The sequence below is a fragment of the Accipiter gentilis genome, chromosome 14 (genome assembly GCF_929443795.1).
Source record: "Accipiter gentilis chromosome 14, bAccGen1.1, whole genome shotgun sequence".
Classification (NCBI taxonomy): domain Eukaryota; kingdom Metazoa; phylum Chordata; class Aves; order Accipitriformes; family Accipitridae; genus Astur; species Astur gentilis.
Window position 1 is genome coordinate 16,072,044 of NC_064893.1, and position 25,838 is coordinate 16,097,881.

Here is a 25,838-nt window from a genome sequence, read left to right on the forward strand (position 1 = left end):
CCTACTTCGAGTGCTTTTTGGCTAAGCTGCTGTTTTATACCTTCCAGCTTGGAAGTCTGGTCTATACCATTTCCAAAAGTCAGCAGATTCTGACAATACTACCAGGCAATGATGGTGGCTGCAGGAGACAGCCAGCTGCAGGTGCTAATGGCTGCATCATGGCCCTTTAGCTCTTCCTGGCCACCTGTGCTGCCTACCTGGTGCTCCCCCTTCAACCCAAAGGCGCTGCTCCCAGCATACATCGGGCCTTAGCGTGAGCTGGGCTAGCCCAAATCTGAGCAGGAGCTGAGCGAACAGTCACACTCCACCCCTTGGTGCAGTCAAACATCTAGCGAACCCGCTGCTTCGGCGAGTGGAGGTACCGTTACTCCTCTTGCCTCGCCTCCAGGGATCTGAGGCAGCGCCAGAGCTTACAGCCTTCGGGCAACCGTTAGTCTCCTATTGCTATGCTGTGCTGATCACGATCCCAGTATCGGGATGAGTCGGAGACCTAAGCACAGCGTGGACGCTCGTTTTATCAGTGCAAGAGTGTACATCCCAGCTCCTGAACCCTAGCGCATCCCTTGACAGCGGTACTGGCAGTAGCAGCAGTCGCCAGGCTCCTCTTCCACGTGCTTTTAAGGGTCTGGTACACCCTGGTCTCCCGGAGGAGGTGAAGCCGTTTCCTAATTTGGTGATAAGCTTTACTTAATGCGTAGAGTATGCCTGACCTGCTAGTTAATTCTCGAAGCCTTCTGGCTGTTCCGTACATTTCCTCTTCTCTCTGGGGAGAAAATAGATGCGTTCCTCAACCATCAATTAGACCCATTGCCCAAGGATCAAGATGTGTCCTGATCCCAAAGTGTCAGGTGAACGATTCGTCCCCAGCGAAGATGTCGTCTTTCCTGCCGGCTTTTGCTGTTGCGCAATTACATGCTTCGGAAGCGAGCCAGCTGATAAAGTTGGTGGTGTGAACATTACCTCTTTCTTGATTCTTCTTCAGAGATTTGTCAGAGCTGAAGGCAGAGCAAATGAGGCTTTCTGGATCTATACTTGTAAACTGCTCCCGCCTAAACTGTGGCGTACGGCCCTGGGCACCCGTTACGCCGGGTAGACCTGTCCTCGAGGATCAGGCACAGCAGCAAGCGGGAGAGGAAATAAGCCAGAAGACTTGGGAAGTGATGCACTTACAAGTCGAAGGGGACCTGGAGAAGAAGGAGCTTCAGGACAGGTGAATGTGTTTTCAACTTTGCTGTTAGCAGCGTTATCTTCTGTGGGTGCTTGTTGGATTCATAGGATGGGCTGTGTTCACGTTTAAAACGCACCCATTCTGCACAGCCTTGTTCCTGTCCCTAGTCAAACTATTGCCTTCAACAGAACGGATAGAAAAAGCTGTCTGACAGACAGAAGCTCTTGTGAGGAAGGCAGGACTGGAAAAGAGATGGCATATTACAATGTTTTTGCTGTTAACTGATTCTTGGTGAGAAATGGAGACGAGCGTAAAGAGAGCTGTGTCTCTTGCACAGCCCTTTTGCTACCCAGGGCTGTGCTAAAGGAGTTGGGAGGAATTTGCACAGGACCATCATATGCAACGTAGCCCCTCCGTACTGCCGTTTCCACGCTAGACTGAGTGCAGAAGGCCTTTGGGGCAAGGAGTGCCATTTTGCAACATCACACATACGAACCTGAATCATCCTGTGATTATGAGTTTGCGTTAAAAACTTGTTTGTCTTTCCCCTTCTCATAGACTGAAGGACTTAGCTGCACTTGAAGGAGAACACTCATTATTACAGAGCGAGTTGGTAGTCGCAAGAGAGATGCTGGAGGAATCGCACCTTCAGAGGGATCTGCTGAAGCAAGAGAAACACGAGCTTACCGTGGCACTGGAAAAGGTATGGTCACCTTATTCCGAGGCAGCACTTGTGGGAGAGGCAGTTGTGATAGCAAGACCACCACAGATGGTGTTTCTGGCAGTAGAAGCCAGGGACAATGTTGTTGTCCTTCTTGGAAAATGGTGATCGGACCACAGAGGCCCTCCGGTGTAGTTAGTGCCCACGTGCTTGTTGGGAACGCGGAACTGGGAGCATGTCAGAGACACAACAGGGGACCTGGAGTTGCTGCTTGAGGTCAGGGATTTTCCTGTCTTTGTTGTCATGTTGTTCTTTTGTCTCTGCAGGCAGAGCAGTCAGTAGCAGAGTTGACAGGGGCTCAGAATAAGCTGACTGCTGAGATAGCCGATCTACAGGTTGCAGCAGCGAACATGAGCAGTATCAATGAAGCTCTTGCGTTGGATAAAGTGCAGCTGAACAAACTTGTGTTGCAGGTGAGCAGAGTTGTCAAAGATCTTGCCAGGTGTTTGTCTCCAGCTGCTGCTGCTGCTTCTCAGCCTTCTTGCCTTTGGACAGTATGACTGTCTGAATGTGGAAATGTTGCTCTTTTCTCTGTCCAAGCCACAGCTCCTACAGAGTAAATCTTACTGTTATTTTATTTCCTCTGTGCTTCTGTGATTGTAGCTGGAGCAAGAGCATGACGTTCTGTCAGGCAAAGTGGACGAGATGGAGAGAGCAAAGATCTCTGACCAGGAGAAGCTGAACTTGTGTGAAAGAATGTATTGGCTTTGTGTGGCAAGGTTTTGGTAGCGTGGGTGGGGGGTTACAGGGGTGGCTTCTGTAAGAAGCTGCTGGAAGCTTCCCCTGTGTTTGAGAGAGAGCCTATACCAGCCAGCTCTAAGATGAACCTGCAGCCGGCCAAGGCTGAGCCAATCAGTGATAGTGGTAATGCCTCTGTGATAACATTTTTAAGAAGGAAAAAAAAGCTGGGACAGACACAAATGGCAGCTGGAGAATGGAGTGGGAACATGTAAGAGAACACAACCCTGAAGACACCAAGGTCACTGAAGAAGGAGGGGGAGGAAATGCTCTGGGCGTCGGAGCAGAGATTCCCCTGCAGCCCATGGTGAAAACCATGGTGAGGCAGGCTGTCCCCCTGCAGTCCAGGGAGGTCCACTGTGGAGCCTATATCCATCTGCAGCCCGTGGAGGACACCACGCCAGAGCAGGTGGGTTCCCGAAGGAGGCTGTGACCCCGTGGGAACTCTGTGCTGGAGCAGGCTCCTGGCAGGACTTGCGGATCTGTGGAGAGGAGAGCCCACAGAACAGGTTTTTTGGCAGGACTTGTGACCCCATGGGGGACCCATGCTGGAGCAGTGTGCTCCTGAAGGACTTCACACCGTGGAAACGACCCATGCTGGAGCAGTTCGTGAAGAATTGCAGTCTGTGGGAAGGACCCACGTTGGAGAAGTTCATGGAGGACTCTCCTGTGGGTGGGACCCCATGCTGGAGCAGGGGAAGAGTGTGGAGTCCTTCCCCCAAGGAGGAAGCAGCAAAAAATAACATATGATGAAATGACCATAAACCCCATCCCCCTGTGCCACTGGGGGGGCGTGGAAGAGAATCGGGGAGTGAAGTTGTGCCCAGGAAGAAGGGAGGGGTGGAGGGAAGGTGTTCTGAGATTTCGTTTTATTTCTCATTACCTTACTCTGGTTGATTTGTAATAAATTGAGTTAATTTCCCCCTGCTGACTCTGTTTTGCCCTTGACAGTAATTGGTGAGTGATCTCTCCTGTCCTTATCTCAACCCACCAGCTCTTTATTATATTTTCTCTCCCCTGTCCAGCTGAGGAGGGGGAGTGAGTGAATGGCTTTGGTGGGCACCTGGCATCCAGCCAGGGTTAACCCATGACACAGAACAAATCAGGCGCTGAGCACGCAGAAAGCCAACCACGAGCAGCTGCTGAAGAAAGCAGAGGAGCAACAGGACATCATTGCAAGGAGATTTCTACTCAGAGCCTGTGCAGTGTTTTAAAGAAATAAGTTTATTTAGAAAATAAAACTAAACACAATGTCTTTGCTTACAGTACAGAAATTGACAGGAACAGCATAATGTGGAGGGCTGGATGGAGACTAATGAGGCATGCTGTGATGGAGTACTTCAGAAAAAGAAGAAATTTTACCTCTTGAGCAGGTTCATCCTGCTTTTCCCAGCCTGTGACTGACCCCATCCACACAAGCCCACACCAGTTTGGTCACACCACTGCTTCTGCTAGGGAACATGCAGTGAACACCGTGTTCTGAACTTTTACCTTACTTTAGAAATCATGCCTTGAGCCAAGCCCCCTGCCACAGGTCACCAGCTACAGCAGGTCTCCAACTTGTCTCCTACTGAGACCTTTTGCTGGGCACTGGTCCTTTTACCTCAGATCATTGCTTCTGGCAGATCTAGCTATTGAGTGCAATGGATGCCTCTCAGGAGACTGATGGTCCAGAGATATTAGTGCCATGTTAATGTTCAGAGACCGATCGAGCTTCCGGGTCTCTGCTTCCAGAACAGCAGCTTTGGGCTCCCTGACCACAGCTGCTAAGGAGTGAGACAGCTCTTGGTGAAGGTCTGACAGCTCCTGGCTGGTCTTGGCACAGCACTCGATATAGGCCTGCTTGTATTTTCGTTCTTCTGCCAGCTGCGTCTGCAGAAGGGACACCTGAAAGAGGCAAAAGGCCGAGCTCAGACAAGCCCATGCTTGTAGGATCATCCATAGCTCTACAGATATGGCCGTCAGGGAAGATACACCCTCCAGCTCCAGCCCTGACCATCACATTGTCCTTGTGGAATGGGATCTAACAGGTTGCCAGAGCCACCCCGAACTGAGCTCAGATTACTGACAATGCCGAGCTTCTTTCTGGCATACCATTCACAGGCCCAACACCAAGACATGACATGCATATTAAAGAGAGAGGTTGCTACAGGATTTCGTAACCCAACCCTTTTTTTCAAAGGAGAGATTTGGGCTACTGCCACCTTAGTTCCACATGCTTTTTCCTCAGCAGGAGGGCTACTGGTTACACAAGGCAGTGAAGAACCGTTCTGTTATGATCTAGTTTAAAAACTTGACTGCTACCACATGAAAAGGGAGTAAACTCTTGTTTTTCCTAACTTCAGAGCATTCCGCAAATGAGCAGAGCATAATTTGATAAATAAAGCCCAGGGGGCAAATAAGCATTAAAGGACTGCTGAGGCTTTCAAACTCCTCAAATTCTGTTCTTTTTGGAAAACACGGAGTTGTGCCTGCTGGGCTTTTTGGTGGGAGAGACCCAGCTGCTCTCACCTCCTGTCAGCTTTGCAGGGCAGCGCAGCCACAGCAGCTCTGGCATGTTGCCCTCTGCCTGTTTTGGAATGAAGGAGATGATAATCATGGGAAGTAAGATGTGAAAGGGACTTCACAACAAACAATACACAGAGTAGGGAACACCACCCCTGAAGAGAGGGACAGCTCTGACCTTCTCTCTGAAATAATAAGGGCACCTTTGTGCAGCTGGGCTTGGAAGCCTCCCACGCTTTGGTAGGTAACCCAGAGGTACGCGTGGGAGAAGCGGCCGTCTGCTGCTAAGAGCATCTCCCAGGAAGGGGGAGATCAAGTTCCAGTTCCGCTGTTTCCCAGACCCAGAGGGGTGCCCCAACTAGCCAGCTGAGGACGATGCTTTGAGCAGAGCACCTTCATTTTCCTGCTGAACTGCTGGAGTAGGTCCACAGTGCGGGCAGACACAACCGTCACAGGGGGAAGGGGGTTCTATCCGTTATCTGTAGCAACGGAACTGCAGGCGCTGAGGCTTCCCGGTGAAAACACCCTTAAGGTATAACTTGATGGCTTCAGCGGTGTGCTCGGCTCACTTGCCAGAGCTGAGCACCGTGTACTTTACTCGCATAAATCTTACAGGCATTTTGCCCTGAACACCTGCAAAGATTCACCTCCTCCGGGAGACCAGGGCGTACCAGACCCTTAAAAGCACGTGGAAGAGGAGCCTGGCGACTGCTGCTACTGCCAGTACCGCTGTCAAGGGATGCGCTAGGGTTCAGGAGCTGGGATGTACACTCTTGCACTGATAAAACAAGCGTCCACGCTGTGCTTAGGTCTCCGACTCGGCCCGATACTGGGATCGTGATCAGCACAGCATAGCAATAGGAGACTAACGGTTGCCTGAAGGCTGTAAGCTCTGGCGCTGCCTCAGATCCCTGGAGCTCTGATAGAGTGCAAGCTCTACTGTTAACGGAGTCAAGGGAAAATGGAAGCCGTCAACAAGATGAGTAAGACTCAAGGGGAACATCCTTAGAATCTTCTCTATATTCAGGCGAGTGCCAGTTCTCTGAATTTCCTCTAATCCCTCTCCCACCACGCCTGACCTCTAGGCAAGCCAGAGCCTAGACCTAGGTGCATGACGTTGTGTGGCCATGGCCAACAGATGTGTCTGACTGACTGGGTATTTCCATTGCCTGGTGTACTCACTTCCCGACAGCCAAACAAAACTTGGGCTGTAGCATCGTGCAAAGCTGTGCCCCTCAGTACAGCCACGGCAGCTTTTGACGAGAGCTTTCCTACTCCTCACCTGGTTCTGCAACTCAGCTAATCGATGACTGCAGCGAGTGTGAGACTCCTCCTGTGAAGAAAACGCACAGATTTCCTTTTGGTCTCCAGTTTGGCCAGGGCCATGGTCTACGTTCCACTTCTCTTGGGTCTATGCTGGGGGATGCTGCTACTGGGATTTGCCACTGTTCCTCTGTATGGCCAGACCCTCCTCCCACCAAGGAAGATTCTGTTCTCACCTGTCTAGAAGCAGCCATCTTGTGCTGGTCAGAGAGCGAAAATCCGCACAGATTTGCCACTGTTCCTCTGTATGGCCAGACCCTCCTCCCACCAAGGAAGTTTCTGTTCTCACCTGTCTAAAAGCAGCCATCTCGTGCTGGTCAGAGAGCGAAAATCCGCATGCATCTGGCAGCGACCGACCACTGTGATATCTCTTCAGTCTCCTCCGTTCGCGTTCCACCTGCACGTTGGTGATAGGAGAAAGGGTCACAGAAACGTACCACCAAACAAGGAGCAAAAGGAGCTCTGGACATCATGGCAAGGAGATTTCTGCTCTGCTCAGAGGCTGTTAATTGCCCCAGAAAACGCTGCGGGCAAAAAGCACTCAAAGTAGGCTATGGAAGAGAAAGAGCAAGAGGAAACAGATCCTGACACAAGAGTGTCAAATGTGCGTGTATGGGGACACTGGGGCAAGAAGGCTGGGACCAGAGCGAATGTGCATTTGTGAAGGCAACGGGGTGCCAGAAGAGAGAGCAAATACAAAAGCATGTGTCCACAGGGGGAAGCGGGAGAGGGAAGGAAACAAGCAGAGGACTCCAAAGTGCTGTCTGTGGAAATGTGGTGTGATCCAGAGGACCGTGAGGCTTTGCAGAGGCAGTGAAAGCCTGTTTTACCTGCTCGAGAGTCCTCCTGAGCTCAGCATTGAGTTGCTTCAGCTCCGCCTTCTCCAGTTCCAGCCTTGCAACTGCTCGCTGCAGACACTCCAGCTGCTGTGACAGGAGTCTCTTCTCCGAGAGCCATGATAGCTGCTCCCCTTCTGCAATAGCCTGCTGGGCATACAGAGAGGAGTTTATGTTGAGCTGGTGCCCCATAAGGGTTAGGAGGGACAGAATCGACAAGTCGGGGAGAGTGACCGGACTTGCGAATGGACAGTGCCAAGTCCCTTCTGCTCCTCCGGGTTGACGGGCCAAAACAACACACTCTCTTCCTAGGGGCCCTCCTCCCGATCGCCGTGGGGAAATCCACACAGATTTGCCTTCCGGCTTTTCGGACCGCAGCACAAGTACATCCTGAATGCGCAATGAAGCCCTTCACCTGATCAGGCAACGGTACGAATGCCGTTATTTTTAATACACTGGAAAAGCTGTACCTCCAAAATCGACATCTCTGAAAGCACCGTCAGCGTAGCTGCTGTGCAACCATTGTTACAAAATTCTGCTAAGGCTAGTCCCTTACTTTGGTCAACTGTGCCCCTACCTTTCCATGCCAAACCCCAACCGCGACACGTTGGCTAAGCTTGCCTACGCAGGAGAGAACCAATTACCCATCCCCAACGTTTGGGCTTGGGGTAACTCTAACAGCAAGCTCCGTAGTTCTTTCAGTAGTTCGGGGGCTGACAGAAAACATGTCAGCAGGGGAATGCCTTGAGCTACGCAGACAGGCAAGCCTGCTGGCTACAACCGCAGTTTCTTTGGCCAAGCAGGTCATGTATTTATGGGACTACATATTCCCGTATCTTTATGGGCATCATCCTTAGAATCCTTTATAGGCATTTTAGTTGACTGATGATCAGTCACACTGCCTACCTGATGATGAAACCGGTCCGTGTCCCTCTCCGAAACCATGCTCTGCAGGATGGCTATTTCTTCCCTCAGAGTCCCATTGGCCATTTCACTCTTGGTAAGGGCAAGAGTCAGTGCTTGTGCCTTCTCTTTCCATTTGACTTCTCTGCTCTCGGTCTGCTTCAAAACAGCAATCGTGCGCTCCAATTCTTCCCCCTTGGCTTTCCGCTCATCCTCCAGTTGTTGCGTTAGCTCCTTCTGTCTTTGCAAGGAACGGTCTCTCTCCTGGAGAACTCGCCTCTTCTCTGCTTCTTCTTCCTCCCATTTCTGGAGTTTCTGGATTTGTTTCTGCAGGGTCTCCCTGCCATCCTTCCATCGCAAAGCTGATGTTAATTGCTTCAAGAGCTCGCTCTGCCTCCTAAGCTCTTGTTCTCTCTCTCTCAGAGTCTTCTCTAAGTACCCGACTCTGTCTCTGTGGTTCTTGATCTCTTCATTCTTCTTTGTCAGAGTCGGCTGAACATGCTGGAGATCTTCCCGAAGAGCTCTTACTTCCTCTTCTAACTCTTTTAGTTCACCTTCAGCCTTGGCCTCTTGCTCCTTCTCACGCAAGGCTTCTTCCAGGAGCTTCTCTCGCTCTCTGCCATGCCTAACCTCTTCATTCTCCTTGGTTAGCCTCAGCTGGAGATTCTGCAAGGTCTTCAGTTCTTCTTCTTGGCGCTGGAGTTTTTGCATGAGAGTTTCATTGTCTTCATCTCTCTTCCTCACCGCTTGCTCAAGCAGATCCACTTGCTGCTGGCATGACGTTAGCGCTACTTTCGTGCTTTCTTCACGAAGCCGGAACATGTTCATTTGCTCGGTCTGCCTGAGGAACTCCGAGTGGTTCTCCTTCAAGATTTGGCTCATTTTGTCTAGATCCTGCTCTAGACTCTTGGCCTGCTTGCCTTCTAACTCCTTCTGCTCTCGAAGCTCCTGGACGTGCTCTTGCAAAGACACTATCTCTTGATCTCTCGCTTCTAGAGAAGATTCAGCGTATTCTAGTTTTTGCTGTATGGCTTCGGTCTGCATCGCTGCCTCCTCCTTTTGCTGTTGAAGCTTAGCGATAGCTTCCTCCAGAACCTCTATCTTTTCCTCTCTTTCTTTCAGAGTCAGCTTTGTTGCTTGGAGATTTGTTTGCTCAGCTTCATGCCTTTCCTCCTTTTCCTTCCACGCCTCACATTGCTTTCTAAGGGATAGAATTTCGTGTTCTTTTTCCTTCAGTGCCACTTGAAGCTGCTGCAGAATTTCCTTCTGCTGTCCAGAGTCTCGCTCTTGTTTTTGGAAGGTCTCAATCAGTTCCTTCTGAGATTCAATCATTAAATCCTTTTCTTTCAGTACTGCTGTAGTGTATTCTAAGTCTCTGTGCAAGACATTCATCTGTTCTTCTGTTTTCTCCGCGTAGCTCCTTGCTTGTTGCTTTTGGATGTCTAGGAGTCTGTCCTTTTCTTTTAAGGCTCCTAAGGTCTGCTCCAGTTGGTCGCGGACAGTCCTTAACTGCATTTCCATGACTTCTTCAGCTTCCCGGATTTGCTTTTGTTGTGACTCAAGCTCTTGATCCTTTTCGGATAAAGACAGGGTCATCTTTTCTAGTGTACCACGAAGCTCTTGCAGGTAGCCCTCTTGCTGTTCCTTGTACTGCTGCAAGAGTCTTAACTGATCCCTTTGAGAATCACACTCGCTCTCTCTGTCCTTAAGAACTGCCCTCAGGTGTCCAAGGCTCGCGTGCAGAGATTTCACCTGTTCTCTCTCCATTTCCAGCGCTTGGATCTGCTGAGTCAGAGACTGCAGCTCCAAATTCTTCTCCTTCAAGTTTCCTTTCATATGATCAAGATCCACCTGCAGATTTCTCACTTGTGATGCACCGTCTCGTTCTAGAGTCATTATTTTCCCCTCCTGGAATCGCATCTCCCGGTCTCTCTCCTCCAGCTCTTTGCTCATCTTGCTGACAGCAGTCCTCTGCAGTTCTCGCTGCTTCTCCAGCTCCCGTATCTGTTCTTGCTGGGATCCGATCTCCCGGTCTCTCTCCTCCAGCTCTTTGCTCATCTTGCTGACAGCAGTCCTCAGCATTTCTTGCTGCTTCTCCAGCTCCGCTATCAGTTCTTGCTGGGATCTGACCTCCTGGTCCTTCTCCTCCAGCTCTTTGGTCACCTTGCTGACAGTAGTCCTCTGCATTTCTTGCTGCTTCTCCAGCTCCACTATCAGTTCTTGCTGGGATCTGACCTCCTGGTCCCTGTCTACCAGCTCATTGCTCATCTTGCTGACAGCAGTCGTCAGCATTTCTTGCTGCTTCTCCAGCTCCTGTATCTGTTCTTGCTGTGATCTGACCTCCTGGGTCCTCTCCTCCAGCTCTTTGGTCACCTTGCTGACAGTAGTCTTCTGCTTTTCTTGCTGCTTCTCCAGCTCTACTATCAGTTCTTGCTGGGATCTGACCTCCTGGTCCTTCTCTTCCAGCTCTTTGCTCATCTTGCTGACAGCAGTCCTCAGCATTTCTTGCTGCTTCTCCAGCTCCTGTAGCTGTTCTTGCTGGGATCTTATCTCCCGATCTCTCTCTTCCAGGTCTTTGTTCATTTTGCTTATAGCAATCCTTTGTTTTTCTTGCTGCTTCTCCAGCTCCTGTATGTGTTCTTGCTGGGATTCTGTCTTCTGTTTTGTCTCTGTTATGTCCTTAATAACCTGATTGACAGTAGTTTTATACATTTCTTTCTGCTTTTCCAGCGTTATCATCTGTTCCTGGTACAACTTCATTTCTCCCTCCCTCTCTGACATGATGGCGGTCATATGAGTGAGACTCTCCTGCAAAGCTTTTACCTCTGCTGCTTCTTTCTGTAACATCTGGATTTTCTCCCACTGTGTTTCCACTTCCTCATTTTTAATTTTTAAGATAGATAGTGTAGTTTGGAGTTCTTGTTCAAGGGAGTGATTTGTATCTGTTGCTGTATTTGCTCGGGTTTCGGAGGCTGTGACTGATTCCTGAAGAAGTTTTATCTCCCATACCAGTTTTTCTTTAAGTGCTTGCAGCCTGTCCCGTTCATGCTGCAAAACAGGAAGGAAAAGATTCAATAATTCCATCTATGTATGTTTGGTTTTCATACTAGATTTGAACTCCTGCTCCAGTGGCAGTCAAGGGCTGAAGTTTCAGCTTTTAGTAGAAAATTCAAGCTCTTCAGCTGTTTCCCTGTTTGATGTAAATTTTCTCTATCACTCAAAAAAGATTTGATAACTGTACTATATTTATCAAACTCTGTCCCTAACTGATTTTTGGAGTCATCATCAATGGAGAAGTGGGAAAATACTGATCATGTAAGAACAGCTGCACTGGCTCAAATATCTAGGCTAGTATTCTGTACGTCATGGTTCCTGTAAGTGCATGCCCAGGGAAGAAAGCCTATGAGTGCAGTATACTTACATGATACCTCCCCTCCCCAACTCCAGCACTGTTCTGGCTTGTGAGAACTTTCACAGTCTCCTCCTGACCCCATATAGACCTGCTGTATTTACTACACGCTTTGTCAAGGATTTCAACAGGTCTGCTCTGGTGTAAGCATACCACCTCCTGTCATTTGCTTGTAGCATGGCTCTCACTTCATCAGATGGCTCTTGTTCATCTCTTGGAAAAGAGAGTGAACAACTGCTACTCCCCATCTCCTTGCCTCTTGGGATGTTGTAGACCTTTCCTGCACCACCCTTTAGGTTGCATCTTTCCCAGCTTACTGTCCTGGTTTCAGCTGGGATAGAGTTAATTGTCTTCCTAGTAGCTGGTACAGTGCTATGTTTTTGAGTTTGGTGTGAGAAGAATGTTGATAACATTTAAGTTTTCAGTTGTTACTAAGTAATGTTTAGTCTAAAGTCAAGGATTTTTCAGCTTCTTATGCCCAGGCAGCAAGAAGGCTAGAGGGGCACAAGAAGTTGGGAGGGTACACAGCCAGGGCAGCTGACCCAAAGTGGCCAATGGGGTATTCCATACCATGTGATGTCATGCCCAGTATATAAACTGGGGGGAGTAGGGGTGGGGGGATCGCTGCTCAGGGACTAATGGGGCATCAGTCGGCAGGTGGTGAGCAATTGCATTGTGCATCACTTGCACATTCCAGTCCTGTTATTATTACTATTGTAATTTTATTAGTGTTACCTATAATTATTAGTTTCTTCTTTTCTGTTCTATTAAACTGTTTTTATCTCAACCCACTAGTTTTACTTTTTTTTTTTTTTTCCAATTCCCTCCCCCATCCCACTGGGTCAGGGGGAGTGAGTGAGCAGCTGCGTGGTGCTTAGTTGCTGGCTGGGGTTAAACCACGACACTTACTCAGCCAGCTCCATCTTCCTTTTTGCCCTTCTCTGAACCTTTTCTAGCTCTAGTGTGTTCTTTTAGGGAGGAGCTGTCAGAACTGCAGTCAGGATTTAAAGTCCAGACTGAGCACGATTTAGGCAGTGGCACGATGATGTTCTATTAGGGAGGAAGGGAAGAGAGAACAACCCCAACATTTGATTTCCCAGGTTTGGGGTTGGGGTGTTTTGTTTTGACCTCTACTGACTTTTCATGGTACTATCATCTAGAACCCCACTGTGCCCTCTTGAAGGAATAATGGTCAGATCACAGCCTTTCATTCCATGTTTGAAATTAGGACTAGTTTTCCCCTTGTAGGCATACATATTTATCTGGATCAGCACTTTTGGTTCTCAAATTTCTCTGTTTTTTCCCCCACTGTCTGCTCTCAGATGGGCAATGTTGAACAGCTTTCTACTATTAGAAAACTTTGTCTTCTCACCCCTTCTTCCAGATTCAGATATTTAGAAATCTAAACATGGATTTGGATACAAATAATTGCCCAAACTATGCAGCGTAAATGGAGACAAGCTTGAAAATTACTTTGACTAAAGCTTCAAGGGCAGAAATCTTCAGAATTGAGGAAAATAAACACCCTGAATCATAACTGAGTTTTATATCACTACGGCATGTTTTCCTGCTTATTCAGAAGAACACAACTGGAAAACTTAAACCAAAAAACATCCACTGGTATAAACAATATTCTTCTGCTCTTGTAGTGGTCTGTGGTCTCTCCACATAGTCAGTGATATTGGTTATCTTAACAATCTCTCCTTTCTGGACTATCTTTTCCTACCCAGGGTGATAACCCTGCTAATTCAGCTACATGAACCAAAAGTCTGGGTAACAAGGAATGATGAGTGGAAGGAAGGGGAAAATGAGGGGAACTTGGTCGGCATTTGCATACTCTATATATTCTCAGATTTCGACTGAACCTGTACAAGACCACCCAAAACCAGCTCTCCACTGTAAAAAGCTGCTTCCTAGAATTAACAGAAAACAAAAAAATATGTAAGAAATGGCCCTTCATGGAATCTGCCAGCCTCACCAGGACATCCCTTCTTTGCTTCTCAGTGCTCTCGAGTTTCCTTTCCAAAGATGCCACCTCTTGATGTAGAGTCATAGCCTCCTCCTTTAGAGCAGCGGCCTCTTCCTGCAAGGCAGCTTGTAGAGAGTTCTTCTTGTGTTCTGCCATCTGTGTCTCTACAGCAGTAAAGGTGAAGGAGAATGTGAAAAGCAAAGCAAAACCAAAGTGATCTGCATTCTACAGAGAAAACATCATTTTCTTATCTGCCTGTCTGTGTTCCAGGCCCTAAGTCCACAAGGACTTTCAAAGCAGACATAAATAAAGGAAAATTCCAGGCAGAGAAAAAAGGAAGTGGCAAGGTTCAGAAGAATATGAAAACGTCTTTGCTCTTCTGCTTGTTGAAAGGCCAGGCCTAAGGGCACCCACGGGGTTAGAAGCAGGTAGAACCGACATTGATGAAACAAGGACAAAGACAGTAGGTGAGAGTCAGATCTAGTGTCCTAAAGGAAAAGGAAGAAGCAGCAAAAGTGAAGACTGAATAAGACAGAGTTAATTGACCAGGAAGACTTAAGAGACATTAGAGAAAAAAACCCCAGATGTCAGTGTTGTGCTTGAAGATCTACTTTGGTATTTGTCAAAAAAAAATGCTAGGGGAACATGTTGTGGACTGGCAAAAAAAAAAAGAAAGGAAATATTCAGTGATACTAGGACAACAGCAAGGCAAGAACAACTGAGCATCACACCATTACCAAGACCTGAAGCAAGAAGGACTACCGATAGACAGAACTAAAACTAAAATAATAGATTGAACTAATAGACAGGAACTAAAGAGGGGAAAAACTGAATGGCGGGACAAGCAGGATCCATCCAATGGCAGCATTTCAAGTATATAAGCTGTTATCATACGTAACATATATAGTAAAAACTACAGATGTTCCAGAAAAAATTATGAACTAAGGCCTGGAAAACTCTCCTGTAAAGAGTCTGAAAAATGATCAGCAGTTCCATGTCAGAGGGGGAACATGAAGAAATACTGAACAGGTAAAGGCACTACATGAGCAGGCGACAGCCTGTGGGGGAGGCAATGAGCCATGCCCACAATTCCCTGTTCCTGTAGTGTGAGACAAGTGAAACAAGACAATGAGATGAAAAAGCAATTCTGATGTGAAGAGTGGGAAAACAATGACAGAGAAAGCAGCAGGGATGTCTGCCCAGCTATGATACATACAGGCCAATAGCCCTGCAGGCTCTGGGATGGCCTGGAGATTAGAAGAAGAGGTGACTAATTACATGTGAAAAACAGTTGATAAACCCAACGTGAACGTGTTACCAAAGGCCTAAGTAAGAAGTGGCTAGGGAAGTAAGAAATTGTTTGCTATGGCTGTGGGCTCAGACACCAAATCAGTATCAGCAAGAAAACAGGTAAGAAGGATGCAGAAGCACTAGGTACCAGAGAACTAGGAAAAGCAGCTGCAAAAGGGATGCAATAACACAGGAGCTTAACACTGAACTAATGCTCTGTCAATCTGCCATGTAAGAGGAAAAAGAAGTCCATAAAGACAAGGCTTTTTGCACCCTGGTGCTTTTAAAGAGCATACAGAGAAGGATGCTGTGAGGCATTAAGCTACACCTACTTAGCAGTGACATGTGACCTGAAAGGCACCACCGCTGCACATTACCACCAGTAGCACAGCTAGATGCACTGCCATCCACTGGATATTTCTCTATAAAAAGCTTTGACTGGTAGTTCTATAGATGCTTGTTGTTTTTCTCCTCTTCCCATCTCCGGGCACTGCACTTTTTCTCTGCATGGTATCAGAGATCCCCGCTGGTGAGACAGGATGGGGTCAGTGGGTCAGAAAGGAGAAGCTGTACCTTCCTGGCTTTGAGCCAACTGTTTCTGCAGCTCTTGATTGTGGGCACTGAAATGGTCCCTCTCAGCTTGCCTGTTGCTCAGCTCCAGCTCCAAGTCCTGTGTCTTCTTCCTTGCATCATTCTGGAAGAGGTAAGAACACAAGCATCACCTCACAGAGCCACTACTAGCAGGAGACAAAGAGGTACAAACACTAAGGCAGAAATAGCCAAGGTGGCAGGGGGCAATCAGACAGTAATGGTAGATGTGATCACGATTCTCCTTTCTCCCCATGGCAGCAAGCCAACCCAGCCTGCAAGAATTTACACCCATTCTGGCTTTGGCACTCTGCTTGTCAGTTCAGCCCAGCAAAGGGACAGGATTTCTGGGTGCACTAGACACACATTACCAGAGCTTGCTGAGTCTGCTTCAGGTGCTGACACAGGTCTTGTAGGGCTGCTGCCACTCCGTCCACTGTGAGCTCTACAGGAAGGTCCCTGGCCTGAGAAACAGTTAGGCCCCAGACATCACCCTGTTCTGAAGAGAAAAGCCATTCTGTTTCAAGCTTTAATTGAAGGGTGTCCAACAAACAAGGCTTCTTTATAACACAAGAGAAGGTGGCCGTGCCTTTGACATCATCCTAGAGCTCACATTACAGCAAGACATGTGTCATAGGCTAATGTTATTTTGATGACCACTAATGTCAGCACTGCCCCAAGGAAGGACGAATGCACACACCCTATGACTTGACATGACTTGGGCCCTATTTCATTACGATGCTGCTCATTTCTGCACATACAAACGTGGACTTGTCTCTCTGCAGGGATGTCAGGCTTTCAAGACTTCCCAAGGCCTGAGTCAGCCTAAACTGAAAGGATGAGTCTATCGTATCAGGATTACAAAGAACCACCCCTCCCTCCATCTGCTCTCCTATACATGCTCTATAGACTTGTTAACCCTGCCTCCCACAACTTGCCTGAACTCCAAGTGCCTAAGTCTCTGCTGTCACAGATCACACGCTGGAGAACCAAGTGCAGCTTGTCCAGCTGGGATCGGGCTTCACAGTGGGCACTGTTAGCCTGCTGACACTCTGTGGCCAATGCCTTTGCTCTGTTCTCTGTGCTGCAAAGCCTCAAACGCAGCTCGGACATCTCAGCCTCCAGCATGTGCAAAGAGTCCCTCAGGCACTGTTCGCCTGCTTGGGACTCCTCCAGATCCTGTAGCAGCTGCTTCTCTCGAGTTGCCAGGCCAGCCTCCTTCTCCAACACTACTTCCTGCAGTGACTGTATCTATAACACAGATGCACAGAGCCTCAGGGACAGGGCTGCTACTGAGGCAGCAGAGCAGGAAGTAGAGGAAGGAATGATGGAGAGATTACTTCAAGCAAAAAACACACTGGAAACTGAAGGCACAAAGCCAAAGATTCAAACTGAGAAAAATAAGCTAGAAACAGGTATCTGGAAGCTAAGGGGCCAAAAGAAAGTTTCCCCATCCCCAAAGGAATGGTTGAACTGTCAGATTTTCATGCTCTCCAACCTCAGAAATTAAGTTCTCTGTGTGTGTGTGTGTGCACGCATAGGCGCACGTGTGTGTGTGTGAGGGTGAGAGTGGATGGCTGGCAGGGTGAGGTGACAGATCAAGCAGGTCTGCCAGGGAGGCTTGGGAGTAGAAGTAAAGGGGAGACAATCGGCATCCTTTATTATCTCCAAAATGCCAGAGGAACTGCCTGAGATGGAAGTGCCTTCCACAGACTGTGATAACCACTTCTGTTTCACGAGATTGCTCAGTGCCCAACAGAGGAAGAAACACCATCTCGAACAACACTTGTAACAGAGATACTGAGAAGCTCCAAGGAGTCTTGTTTCTCCTCAGAGATTTAATGCTGTGAACCATGAGAAAATAGGGGAAAACATAGGCAGAACATAGCAGATCCAGCCTTCACCTCAATGTGCAAAGTTTCTGGGCAGAATACAGAAGGCGTGTACATTGTTGGGAGGGGAAACAAGTTGGGGCCTACAAGCTGAAGGTGGTATTCTATGTCCCTGGAGAAGAGGATGCTAGTGCATAGGTCACCTGGTTGTTGAGCTCTTGTATTTCTCTTCTGTGGTCTGAATGAAGCTGCTGGGCCTGGTGAATAGCAGAAAGAAGCTGAGACACTTCGTTGTGCTGAGCAAGGTTGTTTTCTTCCAGGGTTCTGAGGCTTAGTTCTTTCTCTTCCAGAGACAGAGTCAGCCTGAAAGGGAGAGAATGCAACTCATTACTGCATGGTGTAACATTTAATAAACTCTTAGGACTTCCACCACCAAGGGGAAAATTGCTTTGTCTGCTGAGGTTTGTCTAAACAACTAGGCTGCTTGTCCAGTCCTAAGCCAGGCTGGCAGTCACACCCAAGCATGTGCCCACTACACTTTTTTCCACAGAAGAAAGGTGAACTACTGGCTAAATACCCAATCTTTTTTGAGATGGGAATGTGAATATGAACATAACAAAGTCTTGAAATGAAGACATTAAGAAAGAGGAAAATTTTTCTTTTGACTAATGAGACTCCAAGGGAGAGGTTTTGTCAATAATGAAGACACATTTTCTTCCCCTAGCTCGCATCTCCTGGTAGGAACAGCAGCAAATGACACCAAGGTGATCTTTGGGGAGTTTCATAAGACTTGCCACCACCCATATTACTTTCAGCTAGAGAAAGGAAGGCCAACACCAGAAGTGGTAATGAAGGCTTGGAGGAAATACTCAGATCTTTATATAAGATGCAGGATCCCTCACAGGGGAAGCGAGAGTGCACTGCCTTTTATTTCTCTTCATCAATGAAGATACACATTGAAGACTGGCAGGACTTTCCCAGGTAAAGTAGCCTACCTACCCTTTCTCTTCTTTCTTGCATTTCTTGGACAGTCAGTAACATCTGTAACTGTTGCGGCTGGCAAGGACCCTGCTCGAGCCCCTCCAGACACCTGTTGGGATTTTTTGAGGAATGAGGAAACAGATGGCAATAAGAAACATTCTTGTTTCTGGGGTGCCTCAGAGAGGAATCTGGCTTAGTTCAAAATCATGGTTTTAAGATGGCTTCTGCCAACCAAAGGTATCAGGATGGAAGACTGATACAGATCCCAAATGTTTAAAGTTTACTGGACCCAAGGTAGAGATGATGGATTTATCTAGCTCATTATACTGCAGCTCATCCTGCCTCCTTTGGTGTGTTTCAGGTTTGAAACCCTTGAAAGTTTCATTTAAAAGTATTAACATGCCAACCTAACAAAAGAACACATCCTTTCAAGGAAAGGACTACTCCAAAAGCCATTGTCTTCAGAATAACTGTAACTGAAGGATTACAAGAAAATGAAACACATCTGCACGGATAGTTCAGAACTCTGCTTTTTAGGAAATACTTCCAGAGCTATTTCTATATGCAAAGATCTGAAAGAGGGAATCCATTAAACAGAACGGAGAGTCTCACAGGTTTTCATTTACCTGTCTTTTTCACCCTCTAGGACCTTCAACAAAGCCTGAAATTCTGTGTTGTGACGCTCCACTTCTTCCCATCGACTCCTTTCCTCCTCCAATGACCGCAGATGCACTTGCAGCTCTTTGTTCTGATGTTGTACCTCCTCCCATTGACTCCTCTTCTCCTCCAGGATTTTCTGGAGGTGCACAACCTCCAGCACCTTTTGCCTTGAAAGTTCCTGAGCCTCACTCAGATCTTGCTGAGCTTTGCGGCCAATCACTTGCTGGGAATCTTTGGAGGCTGCTAGCTGAGATGTCAACTCTTCCACCTCAAGTAAAACATAACAAAGCAGTCAAAGACTACAGCTTGTCACTGGCAGCCATATCATATACTGTGAGGAAAGGGAAAGAACAACTTTAAATTTAACCCAATCATGAGAGTACCAGATTCAGAATGGATACAGCTGACTTGTTTAAAAATCTAAGTGGGTCACCATGTTTATCCGAAAAACCACCTTAAAAAACAAGGCTAGTAGTAACAGGCCAGCAGAAATCCATTTTGATGATTGCTGGCAAACAGGCAAAAGGACTAGCCCCTATGTGCAGGGCAGCAGCTGAGATTCAGCTGACCAATAAGTCTCCTTCAGACCAGCTGAGATGGAGACCACGGTATGATGGCAGTCAGAGGGATTACCCCTTCAGCCTGCACTGCAATGGAAAGGCAAGAAGGGGAGAGACCACCTGTTTGATGACTGGAGTATCTTATAGCTGTTTCAGTCACCTGTTTTTGTAGAGCATCCCTCTGCTGAAGAAGGATATTCATTTCCTCTTTGAGGGTTTTGATTTCTTCCTTGTGCCTCTTCTCCACTGTCTTGATCTTACCCTGAGTTTCCTGCAGCTCTGCTTGCAGCTTTTCTGTGATGTTCTGTAAACAAAAATGGGGAGCAAATTACTGGGACCTGCCATCAGGTTCAGCTTTTTCCTCTTCCTGTCTCAAAATCACATTCATTCAGCCACTTCTTTCTGCTTTTCTACCCAGCCCTGCTTCCACTGTAACCCTTCCTTCCTGTCACTGATCTCTGGAGCTTACCAGGCTCTGTCCTTTCAGTGCCTGCAATAGCCCTTGCCTCCTCAGTCCCAGGACTCATGTTTTATGTCCTTTTTACTGCTCTTCACTCTCTTACCTGGCGCTCTCAGCCTCTCTCTCAGCTTACAGCCAATTGCCAGCTGCCTGTTCTTTCAGCCTACCCTATTAGTCAGGCTTACCTGCCCATTCTCTTGCTGCTCTTTCACCTCATGCCTGAGCTGCTCTAGCTGCTGGCAGGCTTCTCTTAACTCTCCCTGAGTTTGGAGTAGTGTCTCTAATAAAGCATCCTTCTCACTCTCCTTTTCTAGCAGGACCTGCACAGAAATAAAGAGAAGACGGGTTTAAACTTCCCATACAAAATTTGTGTGACAAGGCTCAAAGACTGGTGGGCTAACGCATTCTCAAAGCACTATGCTGCTGGTCTCCTAGGTCATTATCTGCCCGCTTGGAAACACAGCTTCCTAAGAGAGACTGGCAGTATAAACATGGTCTGTCCACGGTCCATCTGTGATTGAATCTCCAACAAACTCTTGGTCGTCTAACAGGAAAAAGTGTGTCATTTCTCAAGTGTCTCACTTTGCTGCTGAGGGTATCCCTCATCTTCTGCTGTGTCCTGTTTGTCTAGCAACTTTTGCACCTAGTTGGCAGTAGAGAAAACACAAGATTGCCAGAGGGCTGAAGCTAGCAGTTCCTTCAGAAAACTCATGTATTCTAAGTAAGGTTTGGTGAAAATTACTTCAATTTTAAGGTATTCAGTAGACTTTGGGAAAGTACTGACATTACAGCGACACACTGTCATCTCTGAGCACTGCCCTGTCACTTCAGTAACTCTAGACACAGTTGGGGGTACTGCTGTCCCTAGGCAGTCTGCATAAAGAGGACTTTAGGTAGGACACAAGGAAGACTGTCAGCCTATAATAGGGTTGCTTCGGCAAGGGGATCTGGACACAAAATAGCTTACCAGCAAGTGACTACAAACACAGCCCAGAAGACACCTCTGTTTGACTGCTCAGAAATATTTCAGAGAAGTCTTAAAAAAGATTTTTCATTTGTCAACAATCCTGCCATGACCCCCTGTGTCCCCCAGACAAAAAAATCATCCTTGTGGGGATTCAGTCCTACAAAATCAGTTTGGTCTTCAATGGAGTTAAGTAAACATCAAAAGAAGACCATTGAGAGAACTGTGTAAATACTTTGAGGTAAGTTTTAAAAAAACCAGAACACAATAGCAGCAAAAAAATCTAAAATGAAAGGTGACATTTCTGCCTGGCTTCCTATGAAAAGACTCATTCCTAGTCCCAAAGATAGCCCTGATCACCTTTCAACTCACCAAATTCAATGTAGAAAACATGTACGGCGTGCTCCACACAGCCTGATACCCAGCCGTCTCCCACAGCTCTAGCCTTGCAAAAAACCACACCAATTCTCCTTTCAGTCTTTACCTCTTGCTTGGCCTTTTCAACTCTGGTTCGTTCCTCTTCTTGTTGAGCTTGCATGGTAGCAACTTTCTGCTTCATATCAAACAGCTTCTTCTCGTGCTCCCTTTCTGTCTCTGCCATCTTCTTTTCCCATTTCTGCAGCATCTCTTGCAGTTCTGAATGGTGCCCTTCCCGCTCGCTTGCCTGATGAGGGGAGAAAAAGACTTCAGGATGGAGTCACAGCCAAGCTCCTCAAGAAAAAATGTGAAGCTTCACCCCTCCCACAAACCCCCACCTCGACAGTGCACAGTAATGGCTTTGTGCCCTCCATAAATCATGTCCTATATCTAGGAATTTAAAAGGAGGGTCAGCAGGTCGAAGAATCATAGCATACTTTAGGTTGCAAAAGACCTTTAAGATCATTGACTCCAACTATTAAGAAAAGGAGATGTTACCTTCCCCTCTCTGGCAGCTGCTTGTTTCCTAGCACCTCTCGCCTACAGGATTTCTCTCTAGTCTCAGAGTCTCTATTTTCAAAGCTCAACTCCATTCTCATCAAGGAAAAGATGCAGATGGACTGCAGGGTGAGAAAGAGGCCAGCACCCCGATGCCCTAGTCACAAGACGGGCCACGAACTCACGTACCAGGAACAAGGGGCTGTTCCATCTGTTCTGTATGCTTTAAGCCCAAAGATAACACCTCTGTCAACCATGAAAGGACAGAAAGAAAGGAACAAAGTTCCCGCGACTCCAGTTGGCAGGAAAGTTAGGACTCCGCTTCATGGTAGACAGGAGTCTGCTAAGATCCTACCCCTTTACTGCCATGCCTTGGGTGGGGACCACCCAACCTTCTGCTCAACTCGTCTTAGGCCCACACGGAATCCGTGGCTTGCATTTACTGTCCCGGCATAGTCCCGTAGGTCCTCACGTGCTTTCAAGTGCGAGCCGTTGGCTCTGCTGCCTGGCCTAGCAACGTGTGGCCTATGACAGACGCTTGCTGCCATTTCACACGCTCAGGCTATTATTCTTCTAAAGCCAGCCCACAAAGCTTGCCTCAAGAATTCAGAAGCATATTGTTTCCTACCAGCTCTTGCCGGAGCTTGTTTATTTCCACTTCGTGAGCCGTTTCCCGAAGTTTCAGGGTATCGTTATACTGCTCTTCTGTCCGCAAGAGCTGTTGCGCCATGTTTTCCCGTTCCTGCTTCATGAGAGATCTCTCTGCTTCCAGCTCACATTGAAGGCACTTCACTTCCCCTGCAAACGTGGCAAATGGCAAGATTCAGGGCCTACACAAACAGCGGTTCTGACTTCACTAACCTTAAGCCATTTGAATTTCAGTGTAGGAGGGATCTGTCCCCAGCTCCTGCGCTCCTTAGAAGCACTGCACACAGAGAGCTATTTTTATGCCATCCTCCCTAGGCAGGGGGATCACCAGAAACAAAGCACACGAGGCTCTCACCTTGTATCACCTCCTTGGCCTGCCTGACTGTCTGAAGTTGGATTTCAAGCTGACTCCTGGCGATCTCCAGCTGAGATAAGCGCTGCTGAGCCTCAAACAGGCTGGATTCCAGGGTCTCCCTCCCGCACCTACAAGACGCCAATACGGAGAGAAAGGAGTTTCTTGCTCCTGATGCCCACAGGGAGCTAGTCCAGTAGGAACTGGTTCAAGATCCCTACCCCTCAGTACGGAAAATGGGTTGCATGGAAACTGGTATACAGAAGGCATATTTCTGCCATTTAAAAGAGCAAGGCAGGCCCCTCCGAGGGAATGCCCAGGCTTTACTTATGACCTAGTGTAACACAGAAAGCCCAGCCAAATTTGATCTCCACAGGCAAATCTTAAATTGCTATTGTCTGATCTATGACACACGGGTAGCTGCGCTCACCAAGTCTGTGGCAGCAAGCAAAAGCCCAGCCTCTGCTCACAGCCCTTTGCTCATCGTCACTTCCAGGTTGCTCTGCAGGGGCACAGAGTAAGAGGATCTCCCTGGCTGACTCGTGACTTTTTGATGCTGTTCGTAGTGTACGTACAGGGAGGTGATCTTCCAGACTCCCTATATTTCAAAGGGACTAAAGCAATACATCAGATCCTATAGTAAAATCTCATGCTTGTAAGCAGCATTTCTAAGAAATCTGAACTAGATTTTACCTGAACAAGGACTACCTGAAAGGAGAGACAGGTAGCCTTCAGTTTAAACTCTTGGAAGTTCACGAGAAAAACTGGCTACTTTTCTCTAAGCGTTGCTAACGAAGCAGGCAGTAGCCCAAACGACTTGCCGCTCTTTAAAATGGAAGTTGTAGTACTGCGGAGGCAAATTGTTACATCCACAGCCTTCAACCAACTGCTACGTATGACACACAGGATTCTGCAACCAGGAGCTGAAGTTGCCTCCCTGATCTAACACGGCGTCCGGTGTGCCAGGTTCCTACCATACACAGCACTGCCTCACTAGAACAGGCGTGCAACCAGGATAACATCCTTCAGGGTAAAGGGGCACCCGAGTGGTACAGCAATAAGACCCACAACAGTAGGATTTCACTGCTTTGATGGACGATGGAGGGTCTATCTTCAAGAAGGAGAACGAGCACATATTTCTGACTACGCCAATCTCTGGCAGTCCAGAGTAAATATGCTCCATTTTAAGGATAAATCAAAGTCAGTCTCTAAACCAGAACAGAGAAGATAAAGAGTCCAAAACTGTGACGACAACAACAGGCTCTTAAGAACAACATCTGGCAAGAATAGTTGCTGCAGCCCAATAATTGACAGAACATAATTCAGCTGGATCAAATAAGAGGAGCTGGAGCTCAGAAGCAGCAGCAGCTCTCAAGAAACAGACCGAGTCAAAATGGTGTTTATCAGCCTTGCTAACAACATACTCTGGAGTGGTAAGGCATAAAAGTCAAGAAGCTTGACAAACAACCTCTCATTTGTACAGCTCTGCAAGGTCAGGAGTCTTCTAAAAAAGACCTCAGAGGAGGACAAACATCTCAATACTTTTTTCTTTTTTCGTTTTTTTTTTGTTTTGTTTTTTAAAAAAAAGCAGAACTTGTCGCATTTGATCTTAGAAACCTGATCCAGTAGAAGGACAAAATCTTGTTCCTTCTCTGTATAACCTCTCCGTGATGTCTGCCTCTAAATAGCACGTGGTAAGGAGTACCAGACCCACACATCAATGATGGGCAACTATTCCCACAGACTGGCAAGCATTCAAAAGAGGTTTCCCTGCTGCTGGTGTAACCAACTCTAGGTCCTGCACCACAGGTAACAAGAGTTAGCTTAGAAATGGAAGGCAATCAAGATTTTCAGCATGAGCCTCTAGCTTCACCCTAAATGGCAGTGTCCTACTTGCAATGTCCGTACGTAATAGCCTTGAATTCTGAAGATCCCCTGTCAAACTACTTGATAAGGAAAGATCCAAGTTCAAACGCACAGAACAAGAAACCAAAACCAGAAAGAAGCTTTGGGTTTCGGTAAACATCTGCATGGTTTAATTATTACTCAGTGCAGAGCCAAGCTTGCTTGCTTTGGACTTCACACAGGACCATGCAAGGGGGCATAAACATGAGCCAAAGGCTCAGGAGAACTTTGCTAGCTTTAGCTGTCAGAAAAATAACATTCAAATCACAGTTGGGATTTTTTTGTTGGTTTTTTTTTGCTCAAGGTTCTTCCATTTTCTGTCCAGCTAAAAAGCATACAGAATGCTATGAATCCTCGTGTAATGATTATCACCTCTATAAATACAGACATTAAATAATCTCCTGCCTAGGGTCTCCCCCTGCCTTTACCTGGCCTCTGCCAGCTGCTCTGCAAGGCCTCGTCTGTCCCGCTCCGTGGCTGCCAGTCGCACCTCTAGGGCAGCCTTCTCGTGCACCAGCAATTCCTTCTCCTTGGACACCTTGGCCAGTGCCTGCCCTTGGCAAGAGGACTCCTGCCGCAACTGCTCCAGACCACTGCTAGCCGACTTCTGCTGGTGGTAAATCTGAAAGCGGGACAAAATACAGTTAGAGTCCTTTCTCTGGAGTTCTGTGCAGAGCCAGCCAGTGCCACTTCTGAATCAGCTAGAGGAGAGAGAGCTCCGGTACTCTGGCCTGAAAGTTTAAGAGCATCTGCTTCATACCGCCCTAACAGCCTGGGCTGCCAAAAGGCACTAGGGCTGTTAACCTGAAAGCCATGTGTAAGGCCCTACTGGGTTGCCTGGGATCCCTTCAGGACAAACGTACACACCCCAGACTACATCTTTTCACGCAAAAATACCACATCTTCCACAACTGCCACCTTGCAAACTGAAAATTCTATCAGAATCTATTCCAGTGCTGGAAATTTCCAGGAACCGTTGAGCAAGAGCAACTTTGCTCGCCGAACAAAGTGGAAATACACATGGTTTCTCCTTCTAGAAGAAGAAAAACCAACATCAAAGCGTCACCTTGTCGCAAAACACCACCACACACCTACTTCAGTGTGTACAGCA

At 47.5% G+C, this 25,838-nt stretch overlaps 1 protein-coding gene across 6 annotated transcripts in view; it reads right to left on the reverse strand.

Moving 5' to 3' along the window:
- Nucleotides 1–3,864: 3,864 nt before the first annotated feature.
- The window catches only part of LOC126045523 (centrosome-associated protein CEP250-like), a 34,527-nt gene continuing 12,553 nt past the window's right edge, over nucleotides 3,865–25,838 (reverse strand). For 3 of the 6 annotated variants that reach the window (XM_049816810.1, XM_049816807.1, XM_049816805.1), the window contains 17 exons: nucleotides 25,156–25,349; nucleotides 22,826–22,953; nucleotides 22,451–22,620; nucleotides 21,392–21,571; nucleotides 20,129–20,263; nucleotides 19,644–19,787; nucleotides 18,890–19,191; nucleotides 17,486–17,645; nucleotides 16,389–16,701; nucleotides 15,822–15,949; nucleotides 15,436–15,556; nucleotides 13,582–13,736; nucleotides 8,198–11,242; nucleotides 7,286–7,441; nucleotides 6,745–6,852; nucleotides 6,415–6,465; nucleotides 3,865–4,514 (listed from right to left, as the gene is read on the reverse strand). In XM_049816810.1, coding sequence (XP_049672767.1) covers nucleotides 4,227–4,514; nucleotides 6,415–6,465; nucleotides 6,745–6,852; nucleotides 7,286–7,441; nucleotides 8,198–11,242; nucleotides 13,582–13,736; nucleotides 15,436–15,556; nucleotides 15,822–15,949; nucleotides 16,389–16,701; nucleotides 17,486–17,645; nucleotides 18,890–19,191; nucleotides 19,644–19,787; nucleotides 20,129–20,263; nucleotides 21,392–21,571; nucleotides 22,451–22,620; nucleotides 22,826–22,953; nucleotides 25,156–25,349 — 5,778 coding nt within the window. In that variant the 3' untranslated portion in view covers nucleotides 3,865–4,226. The remainder of the gene's footprint in view (nucleotides 4,515–6,414; nucleotides 6,466–6,744; nucleotides 6,853–7,285; nucleotides 7,442–8,197; nucleotides 11,243–13,581; nucleotides 13,737–15,435; nucleotides 15,557–15,821; nucleotides 15,950–16,388; nucleotides 16,702–17,485; nucleotides 17,646–18,889; nucleotides 19,192–19,643; nucleotides 19,788–20,128; nucleotides 20,264–21,391; nucleotides 21,572–22,450; nucleotides 22,621–22,825; nucleotides 22,954–25,155; nucleotides 25,350–25,838) is intronic. The other 3 variants (XM_049816806.1, XM_049816809.1, XM_049816808.1) reach the window with 3 other exon arrangements.